This window comes from Drosophila melanogaster, chromosome 3L (genome assembly GCF_000001215.4).
Source record: "Drosophila melanogaster chromosome 3L".
In the NCBI taxonomy this organism is placed as follows: Eukaryota; Metazoa; Arthropoda; class Insecta; order Diptera; family Drosophilidae; genus Drosophila; species Drosophila melanogaster.
Window position 1 is genome coordinate 10,066,546 of NT_037436.4, and position 14,258 is coordinate 10,080,803.

Below are 14,258 nucleotides of genomic sequence, written 5' to 3' on the forward strand. Positions count from 1 at the left end.
TTGCTGGTTCTTGAGCCATTTTTGATTTTTGGATTATTTATTTATTTTTTTTATTTATTTATTTTTTTTTATTATTATTATTTAGTTATTATATTATTATTATCGTGTATTTTTTTTTTTTTAATATATTTTTTAATATTTTTATATTTTTTTAATATTGTTTAATTTAAAATGTTGTCTTTTTATTTATTATTCTTATTTTTAATTTTTATCAAATAGAATTTTCACTTATTTATTTATTATTCTTATTTTTAATACGTTTTAATTTTCGCTTATTAATTTATTATTCTTATTTTAAAATTTTTTTTTTTTTTTTTTTAAGATAGGTTTTGATTTTCACAAGGGTTGCACTATAGCTTTTTCGTGGGTCTTTGAGGTAACCAATTGGATTTACAGCCTCTCACAAATTCAATAGCGTCTTCCTGATAATAAATTCAGGTTTGTTTAGGCAAATTGTGATTTTTCGGTTTCACTTTATTGTCGAGGTTTAATTAAAAACTTAAAGCGATATTAACCGTCACGTGGGTGCCCGTTAGCGTGGTACTTTTGTCAGAGAACAAAAAGAACACAGGAATTGGCAAATCTGGTTACCGCATCAAGGAACTTTAACACTGATCCTACCGGCTGCGCCAATTGCAAATAAATGGTTGCAATAAATAGTTTTGAGTCTATTAAATGGACCGTTCCGAATATGAACTAAGACCAACGCTGAAAATTAAGTTTTGCCAAAATAAAACGAATCAAAATTTCGGGATCGATTTTGTTGTTTATTGATTAACGTTCAGCTTAAGACTGAAAATCAAATGAAAGTGAAAATGAGGAGAAGCCTCTGTGCTTGCTTAAAGAATATGTTAGTGTTTTTGGGAGAGCATTGCTCTTGGATTCTTAAGTGGAGGAGAAGCCTCAGAGAGAGCAGGCAGACTTTAAGATTTGTTTACAAGAATGGCTAAGTGCCGCTGTCAAAGAATTTGTTTATTAGAATGCATACTGCGCAGATGGCATACAGTATGGGGGTGTCAAAATGCAGAGTGGATATTTTTGTTATTTGATCCACATTAGCATGGTGGTCACTTATTGTTTACGTATGCGGCTTTTCAATATGTTTACTCTACGTTATGTGGTTTTGTATGTGAATATGTCACTATATATATATACAAGGGGCAAGACGAAGGGCACATAATACGTATTTGCGCATTAAATTCAAAACTTTTCAAATAGTTTTGTGCCAAATAAAATCAAAACGAAATCTACAAGGAAATAAAAACAACAAATTTGGCCATAAGTATATAAGACTGTGTGCGTGTATATAATAAAATGAAAATGAAAAACTTTTAAATTACATTTTCAATGAGAAAAGCTGAGACACTGAGACTCAGTCTCCATTATACGGCTTAGACAGGCATTTTAACTGATTAAAACAGAATTAAGGGAATTTTTTGGAAACTTTTGCAGCAGCAGCAAGAATTTTCGTACCTGCAATAAGCACAAGATTTTCTTATAGTTTTAGGACACTTTTCAGCTAGAAATGTTGATAGGAAGCAACAGTCTTCAGTGTTTGTTGAATAAACGTCGATAAAAGTCAGAGAAATGGGCCTCAGAATTCTGTTGCACTGAATAAATGTCAGTCTAAGATATTTGAGAAAAAGCCTTAAAAAGGATGTGTTAATTTTTAAACAGACAAAAGTAATATTTTTTTACATTTGAATGCTTATATGAGGATTTTTTTATGAGTAAGAAACTAAAAAGAAGCATTATTTATTATTGCAAACCTCGAGATCTGTAGAACAGCAGCAACTCACACCCTTAGACCCCCTTTTAATCCGCATAAAATATTAGTTTGTAACAAATATAAATATGTGACACCCGTAAAAACCTTAATTCGTGTACTCGCAATGCAGTCACAGGAGCGCTGAAAAGTTTGTGCTCGATTTTGCAAACAATTTTCCCAGCCGAAGCTTAGGTAAATTCCGAAGTTGTGAATGCAAATGCGGGTGGGAGTTTCTTATTTTTTTTTGTTTTGTTTTTTTGTTACCGGATAAATCGTAATTTGAACTCGAGGCTGCCGCCCGAAAAGCATGCAGCTTAAAATTAATGACAGCGACGTAAATGTCAACGCAGGGTGAAAAACAAGCGCAACTTTTAGCCAGCCGCAACGTGTGGCAAAAACAATAATAGAGCCGAGTTTTAGCAGGGCGTTTTTCGCGCTCTGGTATTCGCTGGCACGCCCAGTTCCTGGTGCCGCCCCTTTTGGGCGAACTCCTTGCCAACGGTATTGCGTGCTCGAGTGTCACATATGCACATTTTATTTATAAACTTGCAGCAAAGTGGAAAAAACGAAGCGAACGACTCCGCGGAATGCAATGCCACCTCAGCGGGCAGCTCCTTTTTACATCCTTTTCCGTACTCCTTGCTGCTCCTTGCGTGCCCATGCCCAGCGATAAATTCCGTGAAATGCTTATCATTGCCCAAACCGGATGTGCACAGTGTCAAGCAGCAGGAGCAAAGCGTTTTTATATCCCACGATAGCTTAATGCATAATTGAAAAGCACGCAAAGTGAAACAATAGACCAAGCCCTTCGACTTCGTTTCATTTTCAGTTTCAGTTACAGTTTCAGCTTCGAACGAAGGCCATTTAAACCATTTCCGACTATTGGTTGGAGTAACGCACACATAGCAATGCATCGTCCTTAAAATATTTGGTAAAACTTGAGCCCCATAATTTCCCTGAAAGCAAAATAAACATTTCGGTTGGCAAGCAGACAACATATGCTGCCACAAAACGCTTTGATGAGGTAAATAGAGAGTTAGAAGGACTTTTGATAGCTCTCGCATTTTAGTTTAAGTTTTCAGATATATGCAACAACAAAATGAAGTTCTCTTTTATTCGAAATTATTTGCATAACTTCAATTTGGACATCACTAAACGCCATGTTATGTGTCCCAATTTAATTAGAGTTTAGTTTGTAAAAGATACCTGTATCAAAGGCAATTGTCTTTGTACGTGTAAATAGAAAGTGTATTTTAAATTAATAGTTGACAAATATATCAAGTTATTGTCACCTCGTGCATTAAATTTTCCAAACAAGAAGTAATATATTTTCATAATAAAAATGATTAAAATACAATTTCAATAAAAACTTTCCTTGCTTTGTGACAAAGCTTATGCCACGCTCAAACATCTTAGACTTAATTGAATTTCCTGCCTTGCTGGCAGTTTTCTAATGAATTCTCATTGGCCATGTAAAATACAAATATTAATGGTAGTCAACATTACTGCCCATTCGCACTTGTTTGCACTTGATAATGGAAATTATTTAATATTAACAGGCTCAATTGAGCCTGAAACAATCGCGCTAATGAACTGTATAATTTCCTTTAGGCGCCTGGTGGAAAGAAATCGCATCAAGTGAAAAGTTAAGGACCTTGGGGAGGCAATTGTGGGCGTAATTGAATGGCGCTTAGCAAAAACCAAATCGCAGCTTTATGTCGCTTCTTAGAGGCCGCGCCACTTGCAAAGTGCGGAGAGCAAGTGGCTGTCAGCCGCCATCCGGCATAAACTGCACAAACAAAGCGCGTTTAAGAAAATGTAAAAATACTGCCAAAGTATGCAAAGCTGCTCGTAAAAACACTCGAAACTACGTGCATGCAGCTCAGCTCGTCGTGAGTCCTGCGTCCTGCGTACTTCGTCCTTGGAATTTTGTGTGGAAGTTGGAACTTGGTAGTTGCTTAGCTGCATCCTTCCATGACCGGTTTCCTTCCTGAAAATCCATCAGCGCTAATTTTGCATATATCAGTTAGCATTTTTGTTCGGTTGCTGCTGCTCGTTCTTGTTTTTATGACTAGCATAGCAGCTCCTTCCATTTCAGTGCACTTTATTCGCCTTCGTTTGCCTAAGCTGCCTTGTGACTTGTGTTTTTCCAGCCTTTCCCAAAAAAAGCCCGAGGATATTTTAGTTATGCAGCGTCTGGAGAAAGGTTGCCGGGATCTTAGCTCTGATGATGAATTATGTGAGCCACGTACGTTATTAATAATTCCAGTGCTGTCAACAAATACATACATTGTCTTGTGCCGCAGACTCCGCGCGGCAGGCCACATTGCGTATGCGTGATATGTTTGTATGCGTGGGCGTCCCACAACTAGGCATCATCCAAATTTATTGGCCATCTTGCTGTGCAGCAGCCGAATTCGGAATGTAGAGTCCCTCGACGACCTTCGCAATCTGTTTACAAGCAAATTGATGGGGGTATACCCCATCACGCATATGCCGTGTATGACAGCACAACCCCTTCCCGAACATCACGCATACGCCGTGTATTACATCATGGCACTGTTTGTTTGCACATTGTTCACAACGTACGGTCTACAGCGATTCGAGTGGCAAGTTTAATGGCTGGAAAAACTCAACTCAATCAATTAACAGGACAACACACTCGACCAGTTGAACATGTGTAATTTGATACGAGTCCTTAAAGGTGTTTTGTGTTATTTACGTAGGCACTCCTTTGCCCAGCATCGCGTGCAAACACTTTCGGATTGAAGTATGTGATGTGTTAACAGGCCCACTTCATTTTGGCAATTTAACGGTTACATTACATTGTTGCCTACTTCTCAAGTGTTGTGAGAGGGGGTTGGGGTTATTAAGAGTACTGGTCCCGAGAGATAAATCATCTGACTAAATCATTGCTATTAATGGCATTGGCGTGGCACAATGCCTGTGTGAAATTTGCTAATTATTCAACGGTCAACAGTTTGATGATTAAATATTTCATACGCTTCGACTGACACCGAGTTTGTCCAGGCAGAAATCACAAATGTCTGGCTATTTCCCTCGGCTCCTTTGGCCCAAAACCAAACACTGCAGCATTAATTAAATATTTAAGCAAAATACACAAACAAACGCACAACATACACTTATGCGTGGCCAAACAGAGCGCAACAAATAAAGACGGTCAATTCTGTTACGGTACGCTGACTTAAGGAGTCGCAAGGATATGCATTCAGCTTGTACTTGAACTCATGAACATGTCCGCACATTTACTTGCTTTTATTTACCGCTTTACCATGTAAGCTCAAGACAATGCAATAAAGTTGAAATTAGTTCGGGCCATAATTTCAGGTGAACATCCGGAGGCAATGCAAACTGGCTCATCCGGTTGTCAGTACAATTGGCTGACCATCGTCCTGCTGCTGGGCCTTGTCCTTTGCTACAGTAGTCAACAGTGCAGCTCCGCAGTGCCAGCGTCATTAACATCGTCATTACCATTGCCATCACAATTACCATTGCCAGCGGCTGCAGCAGCAACAACAACTGCAACCGGAGAAAGTGCATCCAGTGAAAGTGTGACAGCCGCAAGAGCATCAGCAGCAACAACAACAACGACAACAGCAACGAGGAAGCGATGTCCTGCGGTCAAAAGTTGTCGCCAGACCGCCGGTCGTGTCCTGACCAAAAGGTCCTGCCACAGATGATCGAATGAAGGCCACGCCAGCCCCAACTAAATAGAATAATTTAAAGAGCCACATGAAATGTGTGCGAGTGAGTGTTCGCCTAAGAAGCATCTATAAGTGTGTGTGAATGATCGTTTGAGTGTTTGCTACTCACCCGTTTAGTATGCCAGTTTTAAACTTGTACCCAAAAATCACATTGCCGAACAATGGCGCAGTAGAGTCAAAGTCATAGAAATTTTCTTAAGATTCGCTTCTTTTAGTGTATAGTTTTTCCGGTGAAACTGATGTCCCCTTATCAGTAAGAAAAAATTGGTTGATAATTTTTAAAGCTTTACCAGATCTATTTATTCTTATTACCTTCTTAATTTTATAAAAGGAAACTTAACAATTTTAGTGAGCAGTGCTAATTAAAATGTCTCCCAATCTTCTCTACTGCCCAAGCCGTTGTAAAGCAATGTATTTATATAAATAATATTTTATGTAAACTTATTGATTACAATTTAATGTGTATATTTAAACAAAATCAAAATGTACTATACGATGTGTGTAAATAAGAAACTTAAATATAATTATGGCGTTTGGCAAGCAAAACAAAAAAAGGTTTATTACCAGCAGTACAGAAATGAATAATATCTATGGCCAGTGGCACTGACTCTTTTAATAAATTATTGAATAATCAAATAAAGTGCAGTGTACAGTGCAAGTGCCAGCCTCAAATATTAAATAATTAGATAAAAACGTAGACACGCCAAATAGCAACAAAATGAGAGCAGCAGTGAGTCATAAAACATTTAAATTGATTGCCATATCATGCAAATATTTGCACCGCGCAATTTCCCGACGAACAAAATGTAAATTTGATTTTCTGTTTAATTCAGCCACTCAAATACAATTTATTTAATATTTCATTGCAGTGATATTAATGACACATTTTTATAATTGACGGTAAACCAAGCCGCCTCACTTCGAAATGTTTAATAAATGCTACGCCATGTTTATCTAACAATTTCTTTGTTAAAATTTGCCAAACTTTAAACATTATGATGTTATTTAAGTGTCACATGCAGTTTAAACCATTTATTTAATAATGGCTTGCCATTAGTTTTGTCATCTTAATTAAAAACTATGCTGTCGTTTTAAACGACCACCAACGGCGCAACTTTAATTACAACAAATGGTAAAAGTGTACAGTAAATACAAAAATAATTAAAAAGTAATCCAACTCCACCCAATAAATTGATTTAATTAATAATTAAAATGTAAAAAATTCGAATAGGTTTGATTTCACGTTACACAACACGATTCTGTTGACATACATCAAATAGTATAGCTCATAGTTGTTATAATTATAAAACAACAATTCCATTTCGCAAATTAACTAACATTCGCCGCTGAAATCGAACGATAACCCATTCAAATTCATTGAGAATGCTCGGCCAATTAAAATGTGATGTGATTTTCCCCATCTTGTGTTTGAACACAATTATAATAAAATATAATTCTGAACTATGCAATGCCATTCGGTTTGCTGCGCGCAAAGCTAATTTTATTAATTTTCGTTAAGCTGTAAAAATAATGTTAGTCATAAGCTTACGGCAAATTGTGCCATAAACGATAATGTTAGTTCCCACCACACAGTTTCAAATCGAACATAAATTTGATCCCCAATTCCCATCCGATTGTTTTCTAGCACGTTTAAGCAACTGGAAACCATATAAATTATATTAATTTACTCTTGCCTCGAATCACTTGCATTTTAAATGCCAGGTTCGAGTTACTTGTGTTTCTGACTACAGCTAATCTCCTAATTGTTAATGCAACCAATCAAAACTATAAGCAGTCACCCCACAAAACATATGAATATGCGTACTTGGGTTTAAGTGTGAGTGCGAACATATGCCAGCCAATTTGAAATTCCAAATCAACGGAATGCTAATGCCATAAGCCCACAAGCATTTGCAATCAAACTTTAAAGCGCAGTAAATAAATTGACATAAATACATATATATATATATATATATATATTCGTAGGCCATCAACTAAGTAATTCCTGTATATTAAAGTTAATTAGTGAAGCTCTAGAATTATGCATTAGTCAAGTAAATTTACGTGCTATGTGTGGACTAACGACATAGTTAAATAGTTGTAATAAAGCAATCGAACTGTGTAACGAACTACTTTTAACTGTTGGAAACCTACAACTAAATGGCAAACTAGTGAAAGCATTATAAAAATATGACATAATAAAGAAACATAGCAGAGCATTACAATAATAAACAAATAGCAACGATAACAAAAGCCAAACAACACGGCCGGAAAAAGAGCGAAAACACTAAGTTTGTTGTTTGGCTTTTGCGCCATGATTGTCGTCAAAGTATTGTAAAACAACAAATGACATGAGCGAACAACAAAAGCAAAAAAAAAAAAGAGTAAATAACAAAGCGGAGTGCGATACGATTAAAATTTTTTATTTAAAAATTAACCCATACGTGGTGTTCTCATTCGGGGGGCTTAGCAGTGTTAAAGGCACTGCTGCTCAATTATTTATGCAAACTACAAGGGAACCCAAACAGCTGCCTGCATCCTTCGGCGACATTCGAAGAAATGAAAAATAAGCTGCAACGTATGCGTGTGTCACATGTAATCGCTGGATTATAGACAGCTTCGGCCAGGATGGCAGGATGGAAGGACGGCAGGATCGAAGGACAGCGGGATGGCAGGCGTTGAAAACTGGGTCAGCAAATAAATCGAAAAGGCTTAAAACAAGGAAAGGGAGCGGCCATAGAAGAGCCATGGACAGCCCAAGTGCGCAGCTTATGCACACCGAACAGATTGCTCCTGGCAAAAAGGACATGGTGTCCTTATAGTGTTGTGGGGGGGGGGAGTGGTACAGGGTATGCTAGTAAGTATGTGTGACAGCTACGCAAAACAATTTACATTTGTTGTCCTGCTGATGTGTTACAATAACACAGGACATTCTTCCTTTTCTAATTACTTTCAGCTCAATTCACGTGAAAGAAAACAAATAGAGCTCACGCCCGAGTTATTCAAAAAGTATTTAAAAAGTATGTATTTGCATACGCAGCAATGTCATGGTGGTACTCAGTTATTCATCAAGGAGATTTGGATATATTGTTGCTGGTTTGTATACGACTTAAAATGATCCCTTTTATATAAAATGTTTTGTTCGAAAAAAAAAGAGTTGCAAACTTTAGATTTCAATTGTTTGCGTGTTTTCATTACTTTATTAATTTATTCAAACACCTATTTAGACACAAAAGTAAGCAATATCGAATATCCATTATACTCCTTATCCCAGATTAAAATCCTTTTGATTAAATATTGTCTCATTAAAAATTATGTAATTTTTTAATCCGTAAAACACTGGCAAACAATCGCAGCTGAATCCCTTTCGAAAGCGAACTGTAGGTGTATTATGGGGCAAGCTCATTAATTAACTACTTCTCGATGGGCAGCTGCGAAACGCAGAAGTGCAGCTATAATTCTATTAAATTGCACCGCAAATCCCGGATTATTCGCATGCATATCTGCGTTCGAATCCAAAATAATTACAATAATGCTATAAGGTGGGCGTCCTTTGACCGCAGGCAATACAAATACTCGTAGTCCATGTTCCGGATTCCTTCTGCCGCATTTGGTAGTCCGGCCAAATGCAATGAGACCCCACAGTTGGGGTCTAATTCAAAGACCATTTTGCAATTCTGCGTTGGCATAAAAATATTTATACGCTCACTTGAGTCCAAATTGATGTGCGCTGCTTATGCAAATTTCTGGTTGCCTAAGCAACCGCAGTGCCAAGCTGTTGTTGGCCGGATTTTGGATTTAGGATACGTAGAACGGGGCTGAGACCCCGAAATCCGTACAGCCTACTATGCAGGACATGGGCATGTAATTTGGCCTGATAGATTCTGCCTAATGGCAGGCATTAGAAACATTTGTTGCCCTTGGTACAGCCACCACCAGAGCCACAGGAACAGAAACAGGATATGATATTGATTCGAGAACAGCATGGGGTCCTGCGAACTCAGTTTTAAACAGGCTTCACGGTGCCGCAGACCTCAGATTTTTGCTTTCACATTCACGTTTTCATTTGACAAAACATTCAGCGGCGCACACAAACGCATTTGACCGCATTCCTTGCCGGCACTCGCACGCTAATTTGACTGAAAATTTGGATGCCATCAACATACTGTACCATGTAATCCGCATGAATTCCTCAAATGACAGTTGCACGCTGAATGGCCATGAAACAGGGTATTTGTTACTAGGGAATATCAGTCAGCAAATACAATAACTTTTTGCGCATGTATTGGGGTTATTTTTGAAGAGTTGCTTGGAAATCAGCACAGAAAAAGTGAAACGGAAGAGTAAATTCCTAAGACTCGTGCTTTTCATTGGAAATTTAATCTATTTTCTTATATTAGGCTTTATAAAATTATTTGTTTAACTCGTATTTACGCTTTTCAGGAAATATTTACTTTGCCTGCGGTATGTCTACGTATACAAGTTCCTGCTTACAAAGCGACTTTATTGGTAAACATGAAATTAGAAATTTAATAATAAATAAATATAGAGTATTAGAGCGCAGAGAGTAAAGATTACAAATTTAATTTTGTTAAATTTTAAAAAGAATATGAAGGACATTCAAACAACTGATCAAACAAAAATGTTGAAGATTTTCTAGATAAGGATCATTGAAATTAAAACGTTTGCATCTCATTATCTATGCCTGTTTAAAAACAATTGAAAACTTTTGTATCTATGTCCTGATTACCCAGGATTCCGGGGCACATATAATGCCAACTTTCCATTATTTTTCGAAGGCCCTTCAGTGACAAGGGGCGTTTGGGCCGCGAGGGCGTGGTCATGGCCGATGTGGTCGGGCATAAACTGGCCGCTACAGCGACCGCATGAAATGCCAGTTGAATTATAGACCATTTGAATGAAATTATTTTAATTGCGTAAATCACTTTGCAGCCAAACCGAAAATTCAACAATGCTGCGGTGCATTGGGAGGTGGGTCGCACCATGGAAATGGGCGTGGCAGGCTAAATGGAGTGGTGCTAGGAAAACTAAAGTGTGAGCATGCCACTGGCACACTTATTGGCCAATCTCATTTAATGCCCGCCACTTTTGCGGACTTTGTGGGCTAGCAAAGCAGAAATGTTTGGGTATGGACTGGAAATTGCAAAAGGGAGATGGCACAAATGGCAACTAAAAAGGACTGAGGACCATCGAGAATTTAACCAAAATATTTCTGTTTGCATATTTGCACTCCATTCCCCGATAATTGTTTTCGCTAGGTCGACAATGGAAATAAATTCCGGCAACAATTGTGCGCACAGCTTCATTTCCCTAGAGAGAGAGGGTGCCACTTGCAATTGCAACTATAATTTGTTCAAATTATCGCCAATATTATGAAAGCATTTTTGCGCAATCCGCTTCTAATGGAGCACACGGCGTATGCGTGATATCAATAAATGCATATTTTACATGCAACGCGACACTTGAAACGGCGATAAATGCAATGTTTCCTTAATTTATGAATCGACATGGACAGATGTGGCAAATATTTGCAAACACTCTACGTGCATTACATTAATAAAATAGCACAAAAGTGGGTGCAAAGGTCGCTATATTACTAAGCTCCTGCAAGTATTTGCTGCCGCAGTAATCCTTTTTGGTCAGCGAAGCACATCCTACCCCAACCTATGACACTCAATTGTAACTTATAGATAAAACTAACAACAGCGGTCAACATATTAGTCCTAATAAGAAAAGAATATATAAAAATAATCCATTTTTGGAAATTAATTACTAACTACCTAAAAATATTTACCAGCTCAGAGCTACACATAATAACCATAATTTTAACTTGAACTGCATGTTTTTAACCTTACGTTTTCAGTTTTAAGAGTCTTAAAATGTTTAACAAAAGAGTGTTTTCAATTCTCTTTGATTTTGTTTTGACCTCCATTGTATTGAAGGTATAGAAACCGGTAAGTGTTTGGTTAGCAGGAGATTTTGTTTGGCTCTCGAGTGGTTATTGTTGTCAGCCGAGCGATATAGCCGTGATACGAGATATTCGTGACGGGGCATGACAAACGATGGGGCTATTGCGATTGCGAAATAAGGCTTAGGGCTTGCAAACATGACTACTGGAACAGTGAACTATGAACTATGAACTTATGGCATATTTGCCCGTCTCCAGCAGCAATCAACTGCACTTAGCGTTAAGTGGGCTTGCTCCACTCCCGCTCTCAGCCAGCAGATTTCAATGCCCGACCGAGAGCCACTTGTAGTCTTCTTGAATTGGAGGCGACGCAGTTGACACGACATGAGTCTCCAATCCCACCACTCGCAGGATCAGCGATAGCACTACCGAACGGGACTCGAGCGGACATGGACTTCCTGACTGCCGTCCTGGCATACTGACTTCCTGCGCCTGCCACCGGATGCAGTGTCACGGCTCGGAAACAGCCTACTGGTTGGGGCACTGTACATGATGAACCATAAGTAGTTGTGCTCATGCGAAATAAAATGAAGTAAAACAAAATAGCCATAAGGCAGTTACAATTCCACTGTTCTCAATAATTGTTTACCTCAATGAAATGAACAACATTTTTATTGGCTGTACTGTTTACCCTTAATATGTATTTGTATTGAATTGAATTATTTTTAACTTGAATATGTATTTAAGGCCATCTACACGGTTGAATACGGAACTTCGATGTTGCCGTGAAACATCGCTAGATGGCGCTATTTCAACACCTTTGTGGCCTGCAATATTTTTAAGTAACTACTTCACCTTTTTGTTTGTCTAAAAGAAAATATAAGGTTTTTGAAAGGAAATATGTTGCGAACAAGAGAATTTAGGAAATATCACAGAGGGTGATTGGGTTTCAACATATAATTTGTAATACTGCATAAATTGTGTTCAATTTAGTGACTTAAGCTTGCACAGAAACATTGCTTTATTTTATTGTAATAAATATGAAACCATGCTGAGTTTTTGATACGTATTATTAGCATTTCATCGCAACTTAATTAATCGCGCCACTCAAGGCTCTATTTATGCTTCTCAATAACTGTAATAACATAACTATAATTTAATTAAATCCTCATTATTCAAAGGAAGCCAATCGTGAACACTCCTGGATAAACCCTCAATTTGAATCATATTGAATCATATGTACAAAATGAAACACAGCGGGCTGCAAGATAATTGTCTTGTCAACTTATGGATTTCATACTGTTTGGCCATTTCCCAAGGACATCATCAATCAGGCCAACAAGGACGAGCCATCTAAACACCCACACTCCTGGCCACACACTTCTGCACACACATGCCACTTATCGGTGTCACGACCATCATCAGGATGACGGACAACTTTCGGTTAGGGGCTTACTCCCACTTTAGCTGGGAAAAGGAAAAATGTCGATCAACTCCCGAGACATGACCAATAAAAAAGGGTTAAAAGCGGGCCAAAAGCTACGGCGCGGTTTTTGCCAAAAAACTGAACAAACTTGCCCACAATGACAAACTAATTAAAATGGAAGCAGTTTCCTATTTTTAATTTTCGCCATTCTCATGGAATATTTTTTCTGTCTTGCTGACCCCGAAAATTTTGGCAGTGAAGCAAATTTTATTAAAATTAAATCTGTTATTGTTCTATGAAGGACGTGCAGTGAAGACTGGTGAGTAATGTAAAAGTTACCACTTAAGTACTGTATTTGAGTTTCATGTTTCTTAGCGGGTGCCCACTGTAGATGGGCTTGTATCTATTGGCATATTGGAAATGTGCCATACCACGACCTTTTTAGGTCCGTTTTTATTTTTTTTTCTCGCCTACACAAAATTCTTTCCTTTGTTTTTGTTGCTTTAGCGCCTTCTGGAGTCTTCTTCTCCTTTTTTTGTGGCTCCTGGTCAGCTTGCCATTTTTACATATCCTTCAAACTTGGAGAAAAATCATATGACACATAGAATTGTATTCTTAACAAAATAAAATAAAAAGATATCTCTTTCTATTTGTACAAATTATAAAACCTTCAGATCTAATTTTCTTCTCTGACCCTTTGGAAATATAATTCTCCACTTTTTAAATTAATTTTCTAAAGTGCAGATGGAAATACATTTTGGACATACTTATAATCGCACGTGACCATAAGTGCGTCAGTTCGTTTGTCCCTCTCTTTTGGACCGAAGTTATTTGTGTATTTCAGTCATGTAACGGTAAAAATTGTTTGCATATTGTTTCGGCCTGGCCAACACGGCCATTGTGATTTTGCGTCCCATTCTCAATATATATATTCGAATGAAAATATATATATGTGTTTATATATTGGAGAAGTGGAACGTGTGCCAGATTGAATGAAGCAAATGAAGCGATCGTGATGACGCCAAAGACGAAGGCGGCAAACTTTCGTTTGTTGAACAAATTAAAATAAAATATATATATATATATAAATAAATATATGTGGCGAGGTGGGTCACGCACGTGCGCCTGTGGCTATGCAACGATTTCTGCACCATTCCGCCCAACACTCACACACTCACACTCATACATAAACCAAGTCAAATTAATGGCTGGCAGCGCCATAAGTTATGCAGCTGCATATTAAACACCAGTCTGCGATTTCGATTCCGACTCCTGTACCGGTTCCTATACCGATTCCAAGTCGGTGCTGCTGGCCCCGATTCAGCCATGTGGCATTTACACCAATTATCACACAACAACATCACACACGGACACACACAGATGTGCGGGAATGGAAGTTATATCATAGCT

General features: G+C 37.9%; 1 protein-coding gene across 4 annotated transcripts in view, besides 1 other annotated feature; it reads left to right on the forward strand.

Annotated features, from left to right (window-relative positions):
* Positions 1-1,143: part of a mobile genetic element that runs on past the window's edge.
* Positions 1-14,258, forward strand: part of dpr6 (defective proboscis extension response 6) — a 164,710-nt gene that overhangs the window by 91,895 nt on the left and 58,557 nt on the right. The window contains exon 7 of one of the 4 annotated variants that reach the window (NM_001300089.2): positions 5,099-7,863. The exons of 2 other annotated variants lie outside the window; for them this stretch is intronic. In NM_001300089.2, the coding sequence (NP_001287018.1) occupies positions 5,099-5,469 (371 nt within the window). In that variant the 3' untranslated portion in view covers positions 5,470-7,863. Of the gene's footprint in view, positions 1-5,098; positions 7,864-14,258 lie in introns of those variants that run through there. One more of the 4 variants, NM_001274744.2, reaches the window with a different exon arrangement.